This window comes from Panthera uncia (genome assembly GCF_023721935.1).
Source record: "Panthera uncia isolate 11264 chromosome B2 unlocalized genomic scaffold, Puncia_PCG_1.0 HiC_scaffold_24, whole genome shotgun sequence".
NCBI lineage: Eukaryota > Metazoa > Chordata > Mammalia > Carnivora > Felidae > Panthera > Panthera uncia.
This window is the reverse complement of record NW_026057580.1, coordinates 23,228,325-23,253,738: the sequence shown is the minus strand read 5'-3', so window position 1 is coordinate 23,253,738 and position 25,414 is coordinate 23,228,325. Positions and strand designations below refer to the sequence as shown.

Genomic DNA, 25,414 nt, shown 5'->3' with positions numbered 1-25,414 from the left:
GTGAAGAGCAGGAAAATGGAAATTACTTTCAGATATTACTAATCTGCACCAGATTTGGGTTGGGGGCCCAACAATAAAAGGTTCTGTGTCTTATTTACCCGTCACTTGAGTCACTTGTTCCCCTTGTGCTTTAATTATCTTTTGTTATTTCTTTTAAGTTTTGTTATTTTAAAGAGTGCTTTTGGAATGTTTTCACTTAAGTATAGGAAATGATGATTTTCGTTCACACTTTTAACTTTTTTTTGTTGTTGTTCTTTTTCTCCCTAGGGATGCAGATCTGTTCCTGTTAGACACAAGAAAGACCCAAGCTTTAGATGTGGGTTGGCTTGTCTTTGATATCACTGTGACCAGCAATCATTGGGTAATTAATCCACAGAATAATTTGGGTTTACAGCTCTGTGCAGAAACAGGAGATGGTAAGCAATGAATTTCAATATTTTTCATGGGGCTAGTTTTGACACACTGAGAGTTACGACTTTGTACACACTTTAACCAAGATATGTTTTATACCTACGTTGTGCAAGGTAGCACCCGCCATAGGATAGTGCAAAACATCAATTAGTTAATTGATTTATAAACATATTTACTCAACACACATTTATTTTCAGCCTCTGTGGTGGGGATAAGGGGTAAAGAAGAATTATGTATCGGTCCTGGCTCTGAAAGAGTTTTTAATCTAGTCTTGAAGAACTGTATGCAAACAAATAGCACTACCATAACAACACCAAAAGAAAGCTATATACAAAATGCTATGGATCTATGTCTTGATTATGACGGTAGTTACACAACTATATAGTTTATAAGAATTTATACAACTGTACATTGAAATGAACACTACTGTATGTAAAAAATATCTCAAAACTTGACTAAAAATAACAAAGACATACACATATACATAATAGTGCTAGGGAAACAGGCAAAGGAGCTACCGATAATACAGGGGAGAAAAGAGGCACGAAATACTGCAGAAAATAACATCGTTTGGTCTTAACATATTCCAATATTTGGTCAAAGACAACACCTCCAGGGTCATCTGTGGAGTTGGGGGTGGGAGGGGATCGGTAGGAAAGGTTTATTTTGAAGAAGCTCCAGAAGTTTTTTTATGCTCACCAGTATTCATTGACCAACTGTATGGCATGCGCTTGGCTAGATGCTAGACGTAAAATGGTATATTTAGAAATATACCAAGTGGGCTACATTGTGCCTCACACCCTGTGAATGTTAGGGCCAGGCCCAGGGAGGGTAATTTATAAAAGGATGATTAATTAGAGGGTGTACCTTATTTAAGTTTTACTGTTTTAGTTTTCTGCAGGATCAGTCAGTAGACACATTCACCCTAGAGGCTGCCCTACTCATTCCTCTTTGCTGTATTACACTGCAGCCTTGCTCAAAACATACAGTTAAGTAAAAGTTGGGTCTGATTTGGGTCTCTTTTAAAGGGGTTCGTCGCTATAAGCATTAGGACTTCACAGTGACATTGTGTTACTTATATAACCAGATTCATAGCTGAAGAATACTATAACCAATGCTGGTTCCCCAAGGATTGTGTATATGAAATAAGACTGACAGATACAAACCAAATATATTACCGAGTTCATCCTCAGATCTTGATCTAGTAATAGAGTTATTGAAGTTCTTAGTGTTATTGAAGTGTTTCAGGCATTTTCCCACCAAATCTAGGCTTTTCATAGATTTTAATGACAGCGCCGAATTAAATTTTTTAAAACAATTCAAATATTTTGAAGTATAGGTTATTTTTCAATTATGGCTTTGCGATTAGCATTGAGGATTTGCAGAGTTCAAGCATTATGAATGTAGACTGAGAAAGTATGCATTTAAATAATCTTCCAAGAATTCTTACACTGTCAAACTACTGTACATTTATGGTCAGAAATGTGACTGGGAAATCAGCACTGTGGGGGTGAGCAGTCATTTCTTCCCTGGTATGTGGCCCAAACAAGAAAAATTAAATTAGTGGTATGTGCTTCTCCTAGTCTTTTCCTTAGGGAGATGCTTGAAATGTCTAACTAAACAATTCAAGAGATCTATGAAATATGATCAGCCTCTTTCTTTTTCATTCCCTACCCATTCGCACCCCACTTGAAAATTCTGAAATTTCCCTTTTTTTTTCTCACTCTTTCTTCTGTATTGGTTCTCTCTGCTTTACTATATGTAATTTGGCTTCTGTCTTGCTTTCAACTTATGTTTTTCTCGCCAAGAACTACTTTATATTTTGTAGTTTCCTCCCACTCCTTGATTTATTTCTCCTATATGTTAGGGTAATTTTACTTTAAATTAATGTTGTATTATTTAATAATATGGGAAGATTGTTTTGAGCCTAAAATAAATTAATATTTCATTTTTTTTCAAAGGTTTCCAAGTCCTTTATTTAAGACTTAGGTTATATACAGCCTTCGTTGCTTTTCTTTATCTCTGTAATACTGTCCAATATTAAAATATGAAAATGGTTAAATGTGCTAGGCAAACTGGCTTTGTGCCTTTAAGCAATACTTAAAACAGATTTTAACCAGAGCTAGAGCATATTTGGCCTTCAGAAAGCAAATGGCCCTCCTGGTCCCTTAGTTTTATTAACTGTGACCTTATGGAGAATATACTTGTGACATTTCTCTATAAATATGAATAACCAGATGCTTCAGCTTATTATTGCTTCATTCATTACTACTGCTGATGTGCTCAATGTGATATTGTGACATTGCTTCAAACAGAGCAAACCATCTTTAATTTACAGTAATGGGTTCTGAAAACATTTACTTCTCAGCAAAAGTAATTGGCAGTCATGATTGGATGGTACTCAGATGATTTCAAATGATTTGTTGATTACCCACTTATTCATTTGTTTGGCATAAACTTATTGAGTATCTATACATGAAAGACAATATGTTAAAGGGCAATATAATTTGGGAGACAGATATACGTAGCTAATTTTAGAAAGGATAAAGCATTCTAAATGCTAAAAATAGTAGCACAATCAAGACACTACAGGAAAATGGAAGATAGAGAGTTAATTCCAAACAAGTCAGAGCCAGAAGGACAGTGGTTCAGGTGACTTTTAAGCCAGGTCAGTTCAATAAGATTTCAAGAAATGGAGATGAGAAGAGAGGGAACTGTGGGTGTATGTGGAATGGTCGAAGGGAGAATTCATTCCTAGATGAGGAAACAAGGTGAGTAAATGAATAGAATGGCAAATTGCATGGAATAGTCTGGAAAAAGTCAATAGCTCAGAGTTGGCCAGAACAACAATCATGTATGAAATATGACTGCAAATGCTATTAGGAAAGTGATTTGGAGACAAATCATGGAAGGAAAATGAAATCTCACTTATGTATAGTATATTCTTGTTGCTTGATCACACGTCATAAAAGAACCAGACTTGCTGCTTTAATCAATCACAGCAACACCATCGTATGAATGTTGGTTTCATGAGGTCATAGGATGTATATTTCACCTTCACAGTTGTACCCTCTGTGCTTGGTACAATGAGGCTTGTGGGTAGGTATTAAAAATGTATCTTGAATGATCACTGAATGAGTTTGTAATTTAAAAGACTTTTATATACCATCTGCCCCTGAACATGTTACTCTTAAGAAGACATTCCAAACTATAACTTTTGGGTGATTATTAACCAAGTCAGTCTGGTGTAACACAGGAGCAGAGTTTTGTACCCAACTCACAGTACAGTAGTTAAAGCAGTTTTAGTCATAAAGTGAGGAGAAAACCAGTGATGTATATTATTAAATTTTGATTATCTTTCTCCTGCAAAAAGAGAAAAAAAGGTAAAGAGGCCCAAATATATTTTGGAAGTCAAAAGACTGCTGAAATCAAAACTAGCATTATGATTCCTCAGAGGAACTGTGAAAAATATGTCAGTTTATGAAATATTCTTTTTAGAAATTTGACAAATGAACTGCCATCGATTTGGCAGGAGACTTTAAGAATATTCCATTGATTTTTTTTTCATACAGAATAATTCCCTGAACTCCACACATTTGTTTCATCAAAATTAAGCAAACATATGAGCAGGCAAACAAAAAAGAAACACTGCTGCTTCTTAATGGTCTAATCTAGAGATTCCAGACATGGATCCACTTGTGTAAAATCACTTTCAAAGTTCTCAAGCATTCTCTCATGGTGGTTAATAGATTTCTGTGATAAGATAGTCTCTCTTTATTAACAGCAAATGAGTAGGCTTAGGTCTGTCTTATAATTTATTGTAAGATTTTTAGCTCACCAAGTTATAAAAACACATTAATCATCTGAATTATTAGGTCTTTATTAAAATTTTTAATAAACCTATGGTACCATTATTCTTTACACATATATACATACAGGGCTTATTACACAGATAGCAACTTAACCGAGCTTTAAAGACTAAGTGTTTCCCCCCAAACACTACAATTTCCCACTGTTTGATGCTTTATATAGTTTAAACCTTCCAAGTACATTAATCCTTTTCTCAAACTTGGGTTTATAGAGATGGAAAAACAAAGAGAGTATTTTTGGGTTCATTAGAATGTCTTTAAAAAATCCTATGTTTTCAGACATTTTAGGTTTGGCAATACTCAGAATGAATTTTGCCAATGGCTTTTTTTTCTTTCTATTCAAACCCACTTATACGTCAAAGAAAATTCAATCCGTATGTTTCTGATTCATTTGTATTCAAGTCATCAAAATGTTGTTTTGTCAGAGTACTGTTTAATGTCCAAGAAACATTATAAAGTTCTTTTTTTAATAAGACTCTAATATCCATTTTTCTTCAAATGAAGTTGTGGCATAATTTCCAAGCATATCAAGGTAAAAATTCAGATTTAAAGACAGATTTCAACGTTTCACTGAATTTTGTAGCCAATTCAAGAAAACAAATTTCAGAGGTATTAACTATGAAATAAAATTCCATTATGATTGATGCTTAAATATAAGATAGAGAAACATAGTTATTACTACAGATGACATAGAATTTAAAGTTTATATACTTAATTTTTTCATACTTAATTGACGTAAGAAGGGTAAATAAATAGAATAAATAACTCCATTCTAGAAATATAAATTCTAAGAAGAAATTATTAGGAAAACTAGATTCATATCTTAGCTCTGTTTGGGGCACCTGGGTGGCTCAGTCGGTTAAGCGTCCGACTTCAGCTCCGGTCATGATCTCATGATTTGTGGGTTTGAGCCCTATGTCAGGCTCTGTGCTGACAGCTCAGAGCCTGGAGCCTGCTTTAGATTCTGTGTCTCCCTCTATCTCTGCCCCTCCCCTGCTTACACTATCTCCCTCTCTCTCTCCCTCACTCTCTCTCTCTCAGAAATAAACATAAAATTTTTTTAAATCTTGGCTCTGACAAAGTAGTTCATGTTTTAGTCGTAGCATTAATAGAATGAGTATTCGTGCTAATTACTTACAATGACTGTGTGAGGCTGTATCAGTTGAAAGGACCTGGCATATGGTAAGACAGGAATGAAAGGTCTTTATGCTGAATAGGACTAGAGAATGCACACAGACTTTTCACTTACTCCAGGTGACACTCATTTAACTTAGGATCAATTTTTTTTTTTAAATATAGAGGTTGTACTGATGATTTAAGGAAGTTTTAGATAAATTCACAAATGATAGTCCACTGGAAAAAGGTGAGATTATTGATAAATGTTCTTAAACTTTGAGTTGGCAGCCAAATGTATAAGTAGCTACATTATTATGCTCATGTCTAATAACTTGGGTTGATAAAGTGATTATTGATAGGAAACTTTTAAATATATTCCAATCTGGAGTATGAAGCCAATAGAAATGAACACTCAGAGATATACATCATGATTAATTGATTCCTTATATTGGTTATTCATAGGTACCAGAGATTATAAAATTATTAGTACTGATATAGTAGCATTCTTGAGTCCCAATCATCTTACTCTTAGAAAACATAACATAGATATTTTGGGGATAACTAATTACTTCATTGAAAATAATGAATGGGGCACCTGGGTGGTTCAGTCGTAAAGCGTCCGATTTCCGCTCAGGTCATGATCTGTTGGTTTGTGAGTTGAGCCCCGCGTCGGGCTCCGTGCTGACAGCTCAGAGCCTGGAGCCTGCTTCAAATTCCGTGTTTCCCCTCTCTCTGCCCCTCCCATGCTCACGATCTGTCTCTGTCTCTCAATAATAAATAAATGTTAAAAAAAATTTAAAAAAAGAATATAATGGAAAAAAGTTTTTGTCACTTAATAGGCTTACCCATATAGGGATAATTGATTAAAGGCTAGCCTATATTACCATTAGAAACAATTTCCAAACCAAAAATGCCTCAGTATAAATTACTAGTATTTGACTTCATAAACCTATTAGCATCAAGATGTCTTCTTACAAAGAAGGTAGAATTAGAAGCAGTATTTTAATGTTCAAAGAACACGTGGCTAAAGAAATATTGATGGTCTTTGCTAAAGGGTTTTTCTGAACATGTCATGCTGATATTTATAGCACATTGCATAAAATTCCCACTCTATAAATGCCATTTTCTATAAAATAATCAGAAAATGGAAGATACCATATGAATTCATTGGAAGAACATCAGAGAAGACCTTCCTGAAAGTGAAGGAAACAAACCATTGTAAATGTTCCTCCTCCTCAGTTTATAATCTGACCCATGCTGGTCAGCAGCTGTCTATTTCTCAGACATAGTAAAGGAGTAAAATTGGAGCATTTTTTCTGCTTGTTAGTGCACAAGGGTTTTCTCTGTTGTATTTTTATAAGTCACACATATCAGAGCTTTTCTAAAGACACAATTTAATCTTCTATTATTTTCACCAACATTGTGCCAATTAAAAAAAAAAGTCAACTTTAGTTATCAGTACTATTATCTTGAAAGTGAGTATTTTTGAACTTTTATTACCCAGGGTTCCTACTCGTGGGTTTTTGTTGCTGTTCACTCCTGGGAATTAGCAGCTACTCCATCTACATTAATGATAGGGAGTGGAATTACTCATTTTTTTTCTACAGCCATGAGGTCTGTGTTAATTGCTAATTTTCCCTACTCAGTGAAGAGTAATTCAACATACTGATAAAAATTTTCCTCAAAATTGCAGTATCGTGCTATATCTTTTAAATATGCTATGTTAAAAAGTCAGATTTTTAAAAAATTCACTGGCATCTTTTGAATTACAGAATATTTATTCCTAATTAGAAAAATATATCCTGGTGTCTACAGTCCTCGTGTCATTATATGTTAAACAGACGTGTAAGTTACTAAGTTGATATTCGTTTAAACTTTATTGAATGTGAGCATGTTGATGTGAGATAGATGAAGAGTTCTTAATGTGTATCTGTTTCCATTTAATGTCCTAGAATCTACTATTTTTAAATGGAAGTATTTGGTTAAATAAGTTTGTTGTGTTATCCTAAGGATTCCTAAGAGAGTCGTTTTTACCACAGGGGAAAAATCTCCAAATTAAGCGCCTGTGTTGTCAAATGACTATTTATCTGTGTCAAGGGTCAGATGATCTATGTGGCCAGTTAATCTGAATATCAGCTGACATAGTGCTAATAAGTAGCAGAAGAAATTCAGAGATCAAGGGTGATATTTTTCTTTTTGTCCTGCTGTTTTGACTATAGTTTCTCATTATTTATCTAAGTTCAAAAAGTTGAATTATGTCTACTTATCAGAGGATCTTTTAAACATTTGAGATTGATAATATTCTCTTCCCTTATCTGAACTTTATCTTATAAAGTAATTAAGTCATTTTTGTTCATAAAACCATATGGCTCCCTTTTGCTGAATTTATGATGATGACAATTGGTTTCAAATAAATAAATGAGAGAATCTGCATATCCAAGAAACTGCAAGAATCACATATCTTGCTAAATGTTCTGAAAATAATAGGGAGCATATACTCCTATGATTAATATAAAGGAAGTCATTCTTTATGTACTATTTCATGTTAAGGATATTTAGAGCATACTTGCTTGACTTTTAGATGAATATTTAAGAATAAATTAGGAAGATAGTTGAAGAACAGACTTCAAATAAATAAATAAATAAATAAAATTGAACTTTTACCCCACAGTCCAGAAATTAAATTAATGTGAGGTGGGGGGGGAGGGGGGAAGCAGATTTAGGCACAAGAAAAAAGAAGTGCCTAATAAGTGGACGTTAATGGTGAGAGAATGAGCTACATGTGACTGGAAGAATTCACCATTTATTTGAACTTTTTTTCTGAGGATTGTTACATTGCATAAGTTATCAGGTAATTGTAATTTATGAGCTTAAATTTATACTTTAAGCATTATACATATATAAATATTATATTCAGAGAGGGTGCAGTTAGTGGAAATGTACCCTCTTAAAGGAACCTGGTATTAAATAGTTACATTCAAACCAAAACTAAAGATATTGTATAAAAACCAGAGATGGAGAAACTGGTAAAGAGAGGAAAGAAATGTTAGACATCTCATGAACTTTCTTTTGGGATAGGTGCATGTAGGTGAATGTGTGCATGCGTGCACACACACATGTGTGTAGAGGGAAAATATTTGGTCATAAACACATTCTCAAGTAATCATGGGAGGAATCAGATATAAGTTCACAGTTGATAATCTATAATTACTAAGGTTTTTAGAGAGTTCTTATTACAGCATTTAGACAGGTTATAGTTTCTTTTACTTTAAGGGCCACACAAACTTTTTCAGTATCATCACAAAACATAAAACTTAATCTAAATTTTTCCAGAACATTTTCTTTAAAGTGGCTTCAGTTTCCATCCTATTTCTATAGAATTTCAAAAACATTAAAGCATAAATTAATCTATGGAAATGTATTAGTTTCTAAAAAATCATTCTTTGTATGAATCAAACCATGGAGAGGTATTTAGAAGATGGCTAGAAGAGGGGTGGCCTGGGTGGCTGAGTCATTTAGGCATCCAACTTCAGCTCAGGTCATGATCTCGCAGTTCATGAGTTCAAGGCCCGTGTCGGGCTCTTTGCTGACAGCTGGGAACCTGGAGCCTACTTCAGATTCTGTGTCTCCCTCTCTCATTCCTTCCTACTTGCACTCTGTCTGTCTCTCAAAAATAAATAAAGATTTAAAAAATAAATTAAGAAAATAAATAAAAGATGGCTAGAAGAAACAAACTATATTGGTCACTTTATGTGAATGATTCAGAAAAGTTTCCATTGAGAAGAATTCCTGTATCTTTATGGTAAAAATGTCTATTGAAAATAAGTACGACATAGATTTCCCTTGTGGTTTAAAATAAGTATTGTTAATTTTCCAAAATCATGTAGGCTGTGACCTATGGGTTTTCGAACTCGTGTAATGTCTTAAAGCACATCAGAGAACATAAATCTTTTCTGTGTGCTTTAGATTTTTGCAATTTTCCCACTGCATAAAAATGAGCAAAATCATCAATATGTCTTTCATAGCTAGAGTAACTATACATAAATATTGGAGCACTGGTAAATTTGTACTTTGTTCAACCCTAGACTTTATTAATTCTCTTATTAGTCATATATGGTTTTCATAAACTATACTTCATGTATTTTCAAGCTCACTCTATCAAAATTTATCTTCTGTCTACATAAAGATATGCTTTTTTATACCCTGATTTTGGCAATATTTTTTTGCCAACGTCAATTATTCTTCCAGGCTAATATTTCATATTTTTTAGTTCTTTATGATTAACCTAAGTTTTACTTCCTAGGTACATCTTTAGTTCATCTTAAATAAATATTCAAACTGTGTATTTGCTGTGATGGTCAGTTGCAATAATATTAATAACTAATGGAATCTAACATTTACTGAGAGCTTATTAAGTGCCTGACATTTTACTAGCTCTTTAAATGGAATATCTACTTTATCTTCACTATTATCCTATTTCGTACATGAGGAAACTCAGTCTTAGAAAGTTTAATAATTTTGCCCATGAATCTAATGATGATTTATTTTCAGAGCCAGCTCTTATATACTATGATTCCCACAAATTATATGAATTTTGTACAAATTCCAAACTGAAAAAATAAAGGTAATTTTATAATTTCCATATAAAACAATGTTATTAATAATGATTCTTATGGGACAAAATTGAATTTTATGTTGGACCTTTTGGGAATTACCTTTGAGTTTTTATATTTTCTGTCTGGTATTGAATTTTGATCTACCTCTTGTTACCACAAAAAGTAACAGCAATTTAACCATATTTTTTTGTTTTCTAAATCTAACTACTTCAGTATTTCTTTCAGCCCCTACACAATTATAGTTAATTTGATACACTCATAAATCAAAAAGTAGAAAAGGTAGTGATTCACGTCAACATGTAATTAAATTTAGCCAAATTTAATTTCTTTATTTTGAATTTAATAATGAACATGCCTTTCCTTGGTACAGTATATATCTCACTAATGTATTTTGATAGGCTCTCCTGTCATTTTCTCTCCCGTAATCCATGTTCCTCATCATGGAATCCTCATATCTACCTCCCTCACTGCCCTTTTTAAATGGCAACTGGTGCTCAAGTTTGTAGTTTAAGTCAGAGTGCAGCAAACTTACCCTGAGGCTAGTCAAGCATGCAGTTTCCAAATTCTAAAATTATTGTACAGAAAGTCAGTGTGAAGTCAATCCTTTCCCCCATCTCACCTTCCCACCTTCCAGCATCAAAGCTGACGGCGAGTTGGTATTGTTTTAACCCTGAAGAGATCTTGGACTAGCTGAATTGTGTTTTGGAATCAACACATTAGGGTGATTTTCCCCCCAAAATTGAAAAATAAATCCTCTGGCAATTAAACACGTTTTTTAAAATTTGTGATTGTGTTTTGTTTTGTTTCGTTTTGTTTCCCTATAAGCAGAGCTTAGTTGGGTGAACCATGACTGCTTTTCTAAAAACCTGGTGCTTTGAACAAAATGATCAGAATGTAATTTATAGATCCTTTAGTTCTGTTAGAAAGGAAGAATCATGATTCTTATTTCTTTTAAAATGTCTGCATTATATTTTGTATCTGATCAGTAGGCTGAAATGGGCCTCTCATAGCCTAATTTAATCTTGTATAATGGTTCGTAGAGAGAAATAATTTTCCTTTATAAGTAGATGTTGATTATGGAATATATTCGGTAATAAATGGAAGAACTTGAATTTACTTTTACCATGTCCATTATATATACAATGTTTTAAAACTAGGTTTTAAAGGCAATTTTCTTTGTTTTAATTTATAGTATGTTGATATTTCAATGAGAGACACATGGTAAACATAATTTTCTTATCCAGATTTTATCATCACAACTCAAAAACATACGTGAAAAAGAGTTTTGAAATCAGTGATTTAAAGTAAGCAGAGACAAACAGGAGTTAGTCTTACTTCATTATCTGGTGAAAGATGTGTTTTACCATTTTTTAGACTTCCCTTAATGAAAAAGGATATGGAAGTGTTTGGCTACATCTGTATTTCTGTTTTTGATTTTCCCTAATTCAGAACAGTAACCATGGATCACCAATCTTGCCAAACAAATGCCAATGTCAGGAACATATGCCAGTTATTGTTGTTCGTTATATTCCCTATTCTAGACTCTAATTCTGGTTTAACTAATGATCTGAGGGTAAATATTTTCATGGTAATATTGATTTAGAGCCATGAACAATATGAGATTCTCCTTATTCTCATCATACACTAGAGTTAACTCCGTGTTTCCCACTCTTCTCTTTGTGAACTTCACCTATTGCAGATCCATATTTCTTAAAGACACATTGTGAAAATAACAGCAGTGCTTATTTTGCATCGTGAGCAGAGAACACAGTGGGAAGAAAAGAGAAGCTTTAGTGAATATAAGGCATGAGCAGCCACTGTATTCTGTGCAACTGAGAATTCACCTCTGGCACACCTGGTGTAAGCTCAAGTGGGAGAGAAGAAAACCAAAAGAGAAGCAAAAGTGTCTGACAAACAGAGCCAATAGCTGTGTTGCAAGAGGTGATCAGAATTTAAAATTGAAAGTAGAGGGAAAATACTTTGATAAGGGGATGACATATCTCAGCTGCTTAGAAATGAATGCTCATTTCTCTGTAGTGTGACACATTGCAATTTGAGTGGCATAGACACTAGGGAAACCAGTTGCCCTTTCATGGCTGGTGGGAAGTGTTGAATCCTTATTTTCCTGCTTACTAAGGAAAGTCCAACCTTGAACTTAACAAAACAAGCAGCTGTAACACTTCTTCCAGACACTACGTGTGTGTCACTGACAGATCTGAGATGGATGGTTTTCCTGGAGTCTTTGCAAGGTGGAAAGCAGAGACCCAAGACAAAGCATCAGGCCTAACCAATCCTCAACAAAAGGGAACACTTAAAGGAATAGCATGCTACTTTAGGATTGACAGGGCTGAGTGAAAGATCCTATCCTTCTCTGATTGTTATTTTATTCAGTTTTCAAGTGTAACCCGTGTGTGATTGCAAGGTGTAAATATGGTGCATATACATCTAGTGAGGTACCTCCCTTCAATAGATGGCAACTGTTTTATCATCAGAAGTACTGACTTAGCCAACCTTCTCAATTCCCACTTTTCTTGATCCTTTTGAAGAGCATGCTTATTATTTATTATGGGTACTCATATTTATATGAGGAAGTATTCACGTAATTTCTCTCTAAAGTAATGGAGCTAATGGAAATATGAAAGATCTACTTAGGCTATGAAATCAGAAGATGCTGCTGACCCAGGATAACCAAAAGGTAATGCTCTTGGAACCCAGCTATTATTTTGCATGCAGACAGCTCAGCAGGATGCACTTGCTCTGGGGAACACCACGCGTGGCCTCATGGTGGTGCGAGATCTCATCGTGCGACTGCTCCTTTATGTGAGGCAGGCCAGTTCACGTTCTTTCCATAGCCAGAGACATGAGAAACGGGTGAAGAAAAGTTCTGCTTTTTTTCACTAAAAAAAATGTTTTGTGATCCAAACTTCATATGTGAAGGAAAGAATTAACCCCTAAAAGTCTTAACTTTTTTTTTTTTTTTTCCCAAAAACAGATACTTAACATGGTGTACATTTTAGGTATCTCAGTATCAGGTCTTCATTGCATATTTTGGAAAATACCTTTTACTCTCTTCGTTCTCTATTAGGTGTCAAAATAAATTTCTTTCATTTTGGTGGTATGGACTTGTTTAAAGATTCTGCAAGTAGCTTGTGATGTTTTCATGGCTTTACTTATCAAACGGAAAGGAAAGATCAAACATTTAATGAACCATGTTTTTCTGTATGATAACAATTCTTTTGAATAATATATCATATAAACTGGTAAAAATGAATGATTCCTTTAGACACTTATCAGTTTCCCAAGTAACTGCATTATATTCATTTCAAAGGCCACTTTCACCTACTAGAGATAAAATGAAGGGTGAAAATAATTTAATTTCACTGCAATTAACTTAATTTCACTGCTATCAAACAAACTAAACACGTTTGATTTCTAAAATTTCTGTTCACTGATTTCTTAACCCACAGAAATAGTGTTTCAAGGCTTTTTGTCGATTTCTGTGGAAACACTGCTATGTTATAGTTTTATTTAAATCTATGATTTGAAAGGAAAGAAGTGTGGACTTTTTTATTTTAAAAAGTCACATCAGACTGGAAACAGGGCTAAAAATAATCCACTCTTCTCATGGTTTTGTGAAAAGAATGTTTCTGCTTTCTTAAAATAAATGAGGATTGTAAGACCAACTGCAAACCAATCTTTGGGGAGCATGTGACAGATGATGTCTGTAAAGCTTGTAGGGTCTCAGGGGAAAGGCGCTATATATAAAGAGAAGAGCTCTTAAAAAATAAGTGCTTATGTGAAGGTAAACTGCAGTTCCTAGTTTGACATTCATATTTTCACAAGCTGAAAATAAGGCCTGAGTAAAAAACATTTGTTGGGCTTGTCAGGCTTGAGACAGTAAGCCTCCTCATTTCAGAATGATGTCCTATGGAAGGAGACCGATCGTTTTCCATCACCTCAGTCCCACCCTTGGTGCAATAAAACACTTGAGTGTTCTGGACAGCTTCCACAACTAGGCACAAACCTCTCTGCTCCTTTACAGTTCTCGGCCTTTCTTCCCCCAGGCCCTCCTTCCTGCAGTCGCTTGAGTTTCAGTTCTGAATGTTTGTGTCCCCCACCCTTACCCCTCACATGCGTCTTGACTCATCATGCCAATGTTTCTGAACACTTTTTTTTCTAATCTCCACCACTTTCTCAAACTGTGAGGCATTACAGTCCCTTCAGCAAAAATTAAAAAAAAAAAAATTCAACTCTTTAAAAAATATCTTCTTTCTTTAATCTTCTTTACCCTTCACACACTAGATAGAGGAAAACAGATGTTTTTCCTACGGTTATGTTACCAGGAATGGTAAACTCAGTTCTTGTCCGCAGATAATTCTCAACTCCTAGTTCTGTGTCAGGATCTGGTTCCCAATTGCCCTCCATGGATTTCATACCTCCAGTGTGTCATTTCTCTTTTATTATCAGCCACAGAATCCTATCCTATTCACATATATATATTCACATATATATTATCAAATTTGTCCCTTCTTTTGTTTTTAACACTTTTTAATAATGAATATATAATTGCACATATATAATATTTCATATAAAATAAAGTGATTATTTTTAATTTACTCTTTTAAATGTCAGTATGAAGAAGGGAATGGAAAGATCTAGCAAAGGCATTACATGAAGTGCCCAGCTCGTCGAATAGGACCCCAGAATTACTTTGAAGAACAAATCAAAGATCCTACTACCTTGTATTCTAAAGCTCCAAAAATTTTTCCAGATACCACTTAACTGTGAGTTTCCAGCAACATGAAATAGTTTCAAGTCCCAACTTTTCCTTGTTTTTGTTTAAGATTACAAGGCAATGTAAACCATCTTAAACACAAGAAAGTTCTGAGCACGAATGTAAAATTATGTTTGTGATACTTCAAATCCATGTGCTTATAACTGGCAAGAGGGAGTTTACTATACAACTAGAAACTAAGCAAATTTGATCAAATTATAATGGAGTTGAAATTTATAGCTAGAATACAATATGCTTAATTTAAGTCAATTTGAGTTAGAATGTATATGGAATTTAAGTAGACACAATTCTCTCTTCCCCACATTCCTTAAAATCTGATATAAAAAGGATTTAGTCTGTATACTCGGTAGCGAATTCTGCACATTTTAAATCATCTGTTTCTAAAAAAAGGGTAGAATCCAGTATAATTTAGAGTCACAAAAACTATAATTTAAGAGCACCAGAATCAAATTTAATCACAGATTGAAAATAAAGGCAGATCAAGAGGATATGTGGATGAGAAACAATGCACATAGAATGGCATAGAATGATTTGTCTTCTATGAAATAGTTCATAAAGGATGTTGCAAGAGTCTTTTTCAAAATGAAGGAAAGGTAATTTGGGCACTAGTTCCATCACAGGTGTTTTGGGTTAAGCAGTCAATTACCGTGGGTTTATAGGAGAAAAAAAAAAAAAAGCAAACTGGAATTTATGCAAACATCTTAGAGCGATATCAACATTAGACTGATAAACCCTCAAATGAATGTTTTTCAAACTGTGTATTCTGGAGGGAAACTAAATGCTCAAATTTGGAACCACTTATCCTTATAATATCAACATGCCTCTGAAGAGCTGTTTTATGTCAGAGCCTCCTTTAATAACCTTCTTTTTAAAGAAATAAACATTTTGAAAGTCACATTTTCCGAAAAGAATGGCCTGAGATATAACACTAGTAACTCTGGGATAGATCTTTTGTTTGCCAGTCTACCTTCTCAGTGACTGTAAATTTGAAATGGATGGTTGTACCCTTAGGCACATGTGAATACAATCCCCTGACCCCAGTGCTTATACAAAGTCATAAGGGTCAGAGTAGCGGGTCTGAAAGTCTCAAATCTCCAGCTTCAGTTATGGCAAAATTTAGTAGGTTAGAGTTCCAGCCTCACATATTTCCCTCTCAGATTTTTGTGTGAGAATAATAATCATTTCTTTAGAAGGTATCACCTGAAGCCCGTCTTTACTCACTGTGTAGTTGATGAAACTGAGAAATAATATGCCCATGTATTTGCTGCTCAAATTGTTTCATTTCTCTATACTCACTGGGACATTGTCCTGAATTTATACTTTCTGGGTTCACCTTTTTCTTAGGATGAATTCTTTCTCATGAGGCTGCTCTATGCTCCATGCCTAGTGCATTAAACCTACCAACGTTCTTGTTATGGCTGAGCATGCCTAAATCCCAAGGAGATGAAGGCTGGGCTCAAGCTGGTGTCCTTATCATTCTTTTATTTAATATTCTTTTCACTACCCAAGCCCATTTCCATTTTCACTGTATATCCATCCAATCCTTAACCCTTATATATCTATTGATTTTAGCTAGAAATCAAAAATAAGGATCACCTTTGAAAAATAAAAACACTATGATACACACCTACATAAAATTTTTCTACATCAAATGTTTTAGGGAGGCTTCCTTCTTTTTTTTTTTTTTTTTTGAATTTTTTTTTAACATTTACTTATTTTTGAGACAGAGAGAGACAGAGCATGAACGGGGGAGGGGCAGAGAGAGAGGGAGACACAGACTCGGAAGCAGGCTTCAGGCTCTGAGCCATCAGCCCAGAGCCGAATGCGGGGCTTGAACTCACGGAGCGCAAGATCGTGACCTGAGCCGAAGTCGGACGCCCAACCGACTGAGCCACCCAGGCGCCCCAGGGAGGCTTCCTTCTTTATATATTTGCAATCTCTAAAACATGCTGGGGCGCCTGGGTGGCTCAGTCGGTTAAGTGTCCGACTCTCAATTTCAGCTCAGGTCATGATCTCATGGTTTCATGAGTTCAGGCTCCGCGTTGGGCTCTGCACTGACAGTGCAGAGCCTGCTTGAGATTCTCTCTCTTCCTCTCTCTCTGCCCCTCCCCCACTCACACTGTCTTGGGTGTCTCTCAAAATAAATAAATAAAACTTAAAAAATATTAAAAAAATAAGACAAGCTGTACTTTTAAAAAGAAAATTCAACATTTTCGAATACATTTTATAAAAGATTCACTATTTTTAATACATGCAATATAGTCTGGGTCCCATTAGCACTTTTAGCGAAAACAACTGTTCGGCCATTCAGAAGGTTTAGTCAACATGATCAATACAGGTATATTGTGTCTGAAGGGGTGATCACATAGTTAATGTTCTATTGGTGTAGCTCAAGACCCAGAGCAACTGAACAAGCATTAACTTATGGAATCTTAATAGTCACCTCGTTGCTGAAGTAAAAAGGAAACCAAAAGGAAACTTAATAATATCAAAAGTTATTTTAAAGGGAGTTCACATTGGTTTGAAGACTACTTTTCTTCACACACAATATCCACCTTTGTCAAGCCAAGAAACCCATATTTGTAACCAACACACATCTTTACAGTTTTCAGAACGTAAATCTTCAGGGCAGTATTATTTCTGCACAGATAAAAATTAAAACTTTGAAAATCTTTAGAATGATAATAAAAGATACTCTCTAGCAAACCAAAGGAAACTTGGAACTTTGTGTTAAGTGCTTATTTAACTATAAAAGGGGCAGTGTGTGTTGTAATGAATGGAAAACAGATTTTACTCTATTCCATTTGTGAACATCTTGTGGCAACCTATTTTAGTATTAGAGAGATCATATATTAAAAATGATTTCTGCAGTCACCAATGTATACAAGTAAAAATTTGGTTCCTGTTAAATTAACACTTCATTAAAAAAATCAAAATAAAAGCTCAACAAATACATTTTATGTTGTACTGCAAGATAGAAAAAAATTTTGAAGAACAGATTGCCAGTTATTCTATTCCATAACAGCTAAGTTTCTCAGTTCTTTCTTTCTTTCTTTCTTTTTTTTTTTTTTTTTGCTGAGCTCTCTGTCACTGGAAACATCTTAAACCAATTTCAAGTGCTACACCTGAATAAACATGTTGTAAAAGTGTTTATGTATTGAAGTGGGTCAGTTCAAGGTATGGTATTTGGCTGGAACTTCTAATTTCTCTTTTTACAGCAAAAGGGCTGCCAGAAGGAGGAAGTCTGAGCTGAATTAATACATTTGTTACAGTGGAAGTCGAATGGAAACTGCTCTGACCACAAATCAAACTGCCTCTTTCATTTATGCCAGTGATAGAGTTTTTCTAAGAAATATAGACTCTGGCATAGAGCCACTGTAAGTTTGCATTTAAAAAGAGGAACCTATATGCTTATTTGTTTAAGGTTTGCTGCTTTGATTATTTGTAAATTCTTTGGTAGGACTGAGCCTAGTGGCGTTTGTGAGGCAGATAGCCATTTTCATAACTGTGGGAACTGAGTTTTCCTGAGACGTTGTAGAACAATTGATGAGGATACGGATGCAGCTTGGATTAGCACGCACTCTTCTTTTTTCCCTCCTTTTAACCAATACCTCCACATTTAAAGGACCTCTGTGTCCCTCTCAACAGCTGCACAGCCTCACATGACACAGTCTCATTTTCTGACGGTAGAAGGTCTCTGCACAATACAAGTATACACAAAAGTGTTTATGCTGCCAAAATAAATTTTGTTAAGAGCAAGAGTTTATTTGCTAAAATGCCATTGATGCCGTTTCAAGGACTTGTTTTCCTTCCCTTTCTTCTAAGGTGGGTCAGGTCTTATAATGGACTGAGGTTACTCCACAGTCTTTACTGAATAAATATTTTAAGAAAACATGCTCATCTCTCAGGGGGCGAGGCAGAGTCAATCATGCACATATTTCAAGCCACATTATATATATTACTCTTAAAAGATTGGTAACTTCTGTATCTAGAGTAGAAACTTTGCATGAGTTTTTAGCAATTCTCAACTAAATTTACAACCTAAGGTTAAATAGTTATTCCTCCTTGGGTGATTTTCATAGAACTAGATATCAGACTAGAACTGGAAGATTATATATATATATATACATATACATATATATATACACATATATATACACACACACACACATATATGTATGTATCTGAAAATTATATATATATTTCTTTATAATCATATATAAATTACATATATTTATATAAATATATATAATTTCAGTGATTTTTTTAAATTAGAAGAGCAGAACAAAAGTGAATTGTCAAAAGGGGAAAATAGTTAACACCTAACTCCTAGAGTATCTGTAGAATCAAATTAATTATCATATGGAAAACACTTAGAAAAATGCCTGGCACATATATTGCCAATGTTCCAAATACATTTGGCAGTACTGTAAGTATTAGTATTACTACCCAATGGGAGAGGTTCTTTATCAACATCTACTTCTAGTCTCTAAGACACCTTGACTTCTAATGCATTCCTGTACAGGCTCTGGTTGCAATCATTCTCTGATACACAACCACACTGACAGCCTCAGAAGGGTCTGGGATGCAGGCTGGTTTAGAGACAAAGGTGAGTCTCCAAACTCACCTGGAGTCTTGTCTCCTTTCTGAGAATCTCCAGGCTCCGTTAACAACTTGTGAAATCCTTTCAGGAAACATCCAGGTGTGTCAAAACTCAGAAAGGGAAGGACTCTGACATTTCCATGATTACTTCAAAATACTTCTGAGGTTGAGAAAGAGCTGGAATTTAAAGCAAACCTCCATCCCCAGCAGGGACTTGCAGAATGACCTGTGAAGAGCTTTTAGTGGAGCTATAGCTTTGTCAAGTTTGCTGGGCACAGGCCAGAGGTGAAGGGGGAAGGCTATCAGCACTAATTAACACTTGAAAGGCGTGCAAAAGCTGGAGAAAGTAGAAACACCCAGCCAGCCATTTGGCTTTTATCACTTAGAGGAAAATTATAGGGCATTTAATGCAGAAGAGCCCGTAGCTAATATTTTTGAAATTGTTACTTAATGTGGACATTTCCAGGCTGATGGTAGTCAAGCCTTTCCATATAAAATATTGCTGACTTCCAGGTCTGAGAAGGATCAGCTAGTGAAGGCAGCCTGAGGGTGTTCTGTGGTGAAGAATGAAGCAAAATGGAAAACCAAGCATGGATAATTGTCTGTAACAGCAAACGCTCAATGTTTATAAAAATCTGTGGCCTGCAAAGAAAACATTCTGATCATGTTTGAAAAAGTAATGTTACTTTTTCAAAGTACCCTCAGAATTCATTCACGGCAGGTAAACTTTAGCTCTTTTCATAAACCAAGTGCTTGTGCGTTCCATTCTAGGACGAAGTATCAATGTAAAATCCGCTGGTCTCGTGGGAAGACATGGGCCTCAGTCAAAACAACCGTTCATGGTGGCCTTCTTCAAGGCAAGTGAGGTACTTCTTCGATCTGTGAGAGCGGCGAACAAACGGAAAAATCAAAACCGCAATAAATCCAACTCTCATCAGGACTCCTCCAGAATGTCCAGTGTTGGAGGTAAGATAAAACCAGAGCAGCAGTTGTGTGCAGAGAGTTATGGGGTCATATGTTGCAAATCAAGTAGCCACTATAAATTTACCCTTTGGATATACCTTTGTTTGGTCTATTAAATCATGCAGCAATGTTTCGAACATCCTCAGAATGTTTCATCACTGAATCACTCAGTTGTGCATTTCAAAGTAAGTACGACTCGCCTTTGTATGTTGAAAGATTCAGTTCAAATTAAAATCAAGCTGGCAGTAATAAAATTATGAAATGGCTACGTCAACAGAGTCTAGCCAAAACTGAACTGCACAACTTGCTGAGTTGACATCTCCCAGAACCTCTCAAATATGGATGGGTAACCAGGTAGATTCAACAGAAAAATACTTCTTTAGTGCTTGAAGCGATACATGTGAATCATGCAGTTTACATTTTTTTTTTCTGACAATAAAAGCAGGACAGATTAAATGGAAATTAAGATAATATTTCCATTTCCACTAATTACTTGGACGCTATTGTCTAGATAATCTGCTTTAAGTATGTGTATGTACGTACACACATACGTATAACATTTAATAACAAAATATTACAGATGCACAATTATCCCAATGTACTTGCAAGTTAATCTATTAATTGATAGAAAAGGAAGATAAAAGTACAGTAGCTTGGAATGAATGGTTAACTGCCAAAATCTGAAGTTATTGAATCATATTATTTACACCAGTAAGTACCTTGTTTAGTCCAGGCTGCAAACAGATTTTCGTAAGCCTTTCTTAGATGGAAATGATGGCTATTTTATTCCAAGAAATTTTCTTTATCTATAAAAAATAAATCTGTTTGAAGGGGAAAATTTACCCTAGAACATCCCAACTGAGTACAATATGTTTGTTCATTTGAAAAGTATGTGTTCTATGTTAATGGCCACCATATGGAGTGTACTTGCCAGGCACAATGGATGAGCTGGTGAACAAAACAGACAAGATCCCTGCATATGGTATTCAAACAAATTAGATGCTTTACTCTTCCAAAAAGACATTCAGACAATATTTGCCATTATTCCTGAAATCTTCATTTTTTTCCCTCAATCACTTGAAACTGACAAATCATACTGCATTTTTTTGTTACTCACATGTATATGTGTGTTAAGAAATGATTATAAATAAAACCAAAATAATACGTTTTATTAAGTTTCTTACACCCGGGACGCTCCACAAACATACTAAGCTGGAGTTCACTGGAAGCTTCCTAAGAAGTCTATTTGATGTATCCAGCAACAGAAATGGGGATAGATTTCTTTATGAAATTACATTTTACTAAACTACATACTACATATAGAGCAATGTTTTAAAATAATTTTCCAACAAATAAGTTTAGCCATATTTTTCACTTGAAAGTAAAACATGATATTTGTGCCTTGTTACAAAGCTATTTTATAAAGATCTTCACAAGATATTTAGTTTGGCAAAAATTATAATTGCTTCATATGAAAGATGGAGAAAAATAACTTTCTAAGACCTTTTCTTCCCTGTAAATACTAGCCTGTCAAAGTTGTATATTTTTCTTTTCATGTAGAATGGTTCTGAAATTGGTTGAAATGTTTTTAATTTGATGTAGCAGACTGCATTAAGAAAAAGTTTTGTTAACCATGGATAGAATAGTGAATAATTTTTCAGGAAGTCACAAAGGGAAAAGTGCAAGTTGCATACTTATTATTGGAGCTTGTAACGACTGTGGCAGAGGCGTTCCAGAGACTGAAATCATCAAAGTTCTTTTCCCTGTTGGTGAACTCTATTTATCTTCTCTTTCTGACCACAAGTAACAAATGTACTTCTATAACTAGAGATGAATAAAACACATGGAGCAGAAATCATGTAACTTTTCACCAGTTTCCTAACACTGTTTAGAGTACAAAATTATTCTAATACAGACCAATATTTTCTTTTTAAAAAGTTTGTCATTGGCAGCCATTTCTGTGAAATATGTGGTAGATGTTTTGGAGCATGTTCATATTTTGATAATAAGAAAGAAAGTAGCTGGTTTGTGTCTAGGAGACGTAACCTTTCAATAGGTAGTAATCAAGCAGACGGGAAGAAGTCTCATAGGATTTGGCCTAACAGACAGGGGTTTAAGGAAAGGGAATGCTAATATAAACACAAAATTTGATACTTAGGAGACCTGAAATGCCAGTGAAATTTTAAAATTATTCGAATATAAATAATAAATGCTGTAATAGCACTAAGCCTTTACAATAAATTACTGTTTGAAGACTACATGGCTAAGAAAGAAGCCAATGGGGGAAGAGAGTTGTATTAGATGTTTACCTGATTGCATTTTGTTCTTCTCCAAAGCATATTGCCAAATGTCAAAAGTCTCAGTTAATGCAGGAGAATTAAAACCCAGGTCATTCTCACTTTCTCTACCCAATTTCTTTTCTATTTCAAAGATTCTTGCCTTCCAACTTCTTAGTAACCCTTTGTTCTGTAGGCTCACTCTATGGAAGAGCCTAGAACATTGTCTAGCACGAAATAGGAATTGTTAAGTAAATTAATGTGTCCATTGTATGGAAAAACTAAATTCCTCTTTCAGGGGAGTATACACAGTGCCACAGTGCCCAGATTTTCTGTAGAACCTGTCCCTCTTTGTTTCTGTTCAGATTTTTGGCAAGGAGTTTGAGCAGACACATTGCGGGAGATATTGCCTCCCCATGAGGCAGCACAATGGATGTTTATTTGAATTTTACATGTGGAGGAAGGAACTGGAAGTAATAGCTATTTTATTAGTTAGGTTAAAAATGCTGTATGTACTAGGTTGATAAGATTGTAAAGAATCTGCTGAGAACAAGATGCTGTTCTAAGGACTATATCAGTGCTGAAAAGAATAGAGTATTAAGAATTTGGAAGAACTATAAGACAAATGGCAAGTCCTGGTTCACTGCAGATCTTGAAAAGTCTGCTTATTGTGTGCTGGATACTCAGTGTAGTTGAAGGTGAATCTAGTCATTAGTGGCTCTGCCTAAGATCTTGGTGATTTCTTAGGCCAACTAGTTCAAAGAGTCATTGGAATGGAAACATTTTGTATGTATTTTCAACTCTGATAGTCACTATCTTTTGCCTAATACATACAATATAAAGTCATGCCTCTTGGACAGACTGATGTTAATCAAAACCAGAAAGAACAATTAATTACAATTATTTCCCCAAAAGGTTTTATATCATGTAATTAACACATATTTTCATTACATAAAAATAAGCAAATAATAAGCAAAACTAAAATTCTCTCTCGATCCCCTAAGTACTTTTGAAATAGGTTACTCTGATACACATATCAACATGGTATTTGTACTTCTTTGTACATGTATTTGCAAATCTTTTCCTCATTATATACATCTCTTGTGGAGAATATATTTTTACATAAATTACATAAATGATATATCTTATGTAGTTTTCAGGACTATTTTAGAGCAGTTTTAGGTTCACAACAAAATTGAGAGGAAGGTACAAAGATTTCCCACATACCGCTGTTCCAGACATGCTTAGCCTCCCCCATTATCAACGTTACTCATTAAATGGTGCCTTTCTTACCAAGGATGAATCACAAGGAAGAATCTATAATTTTTCAAAGTTCATACTTTATATCAGGGTTAACTCCTGGTGTTGTACCTTCTGTGGGTTTGGACAAATATATAACGACATGTATCCATCATTATGATATCATACAGAGTACTTTGTTGTCCTCAAAATCCCCTTTCCTTTGGCTATTCATCTCTCTCTCCCCTTAGAAACCACCAGTCTCCTTCTTGTCCTCAAAGTTTTGGCTTTTCCAGAATGTCATAGAGTTAGTTTTATGGATTTTTTAAAAAACAATATGTCTCAGCCATCTTTCAAATAGAGTGACCTCATTCTTTTTAACTGTTGCAATATAGTCAACAGTGTGTGTATCAGGGTTGATTTAGTCATGCCACTCTTAAACAGCATTTTGGTTGTTTCCAAATTGGGGCTCTCAAGATCACGGTTGCAGTGGAAACCCTACAAGGCTGCACCTGTGAGAATGTTTCTAATTCACTTGATTTATTTAATAATTAACACTAAAAACTGTTATTTGTGCCCTGAATCATGCAAAATTTTGGAAATCCCTCCTAAAGAAACAATTATTTTTGTGCATATATTATCTATCTGTACATTTATTTATCTGTTATCCATTTAGGATTTTGTCATTTAATCCTGAGTCCACCATTTACTATTTGCAAAATCTTGGACAAGATGTCACCTCTCCCTATCTCTGTTTCTTCATCTGTAAAGTGAGAATGTTAATAGTATTTGCCCCCTCAGATGAGAATTAAATTAATTCAATGAACTAATTAATTAAATGAATTAAATGAATTAATATTAATAAAAAACTGAGAACATTGGTACATGGCTTATTTGGTATAAGCCATTATCACTGTTAATTCTTAATGAGTCATACGGTTTGGTGTTTCAGAACTGGTGCATAAAGAGTTCAGACTCTTACATCAGAGAAAACTAGAAGCTCTCTCCCTAAAAAGTACCAATATTCCTGCTTATTGGAGTTTCTTGGCCTTTGAGACTTCAGAAGCAAGAAGGATTTTATGGGTTTTTTTTTAATGTTTATTTGTTTTTGAGACAGAGAGAGACAGAGCGTGAACAGGGGAGGGGCAGAGAGAGAGGGAGACACAGAATCTGAAACAGGCTCCAGGCTCGGAGCTGTCAGCACAGAGCCCGACGCGGGGCTCGAACTCACAGACCGTGAGATCATGACCTGAGCCGAAGTCGGACGCTTAACCGACCAAGCCACCTAGGCGCCCCACAAGAAGGATTTTAGAGGCCTTCACTAATTTGGCCAGTCTATCTGAGCAATTAATTATATAAAATAAACTCATCAATAGACATTAATGGATTGTGTCTGTTGCCAATTCTCTGTCTAGAAAGAATCCATAGAATACATTTGGGCATGATTTATTGTAAAATAAATGTATTCAATATTAAATAAGTACCCATTGGGGCACCTGGGTGGCTCAGTCTGACTTGGGCTCAGGT

At 34.9% G+C, this 25,414-nt stretch overlaps 1 protein-coding gene across 2 annotated transcripts in view; it reads left to right on the top strand.

Moving 5' to 3' along the window:
* BMP5 (bone morphogenetic protein 5) overlaps positions 1–25,414 on the top strand; it is a 116,570-nt gene that overhangs the window by 77,471 nt on the left and 13,685 nt on the right. For both annotated transcript variants that reach the window (XM_049653851.1, XM_049653850.1), the window contains exons 3-4: positions 268–416; positions 20,181–20,375. In XM_049653851.1, coding sequence (XP_049509808.1) covers positions 268–416; positions 20,181–20,375 — 344 coding nt within the window. The remainder of the gene's footprint in view (positions 1–267; positions 417–20,180; positions 20,376–25,414) is intronic.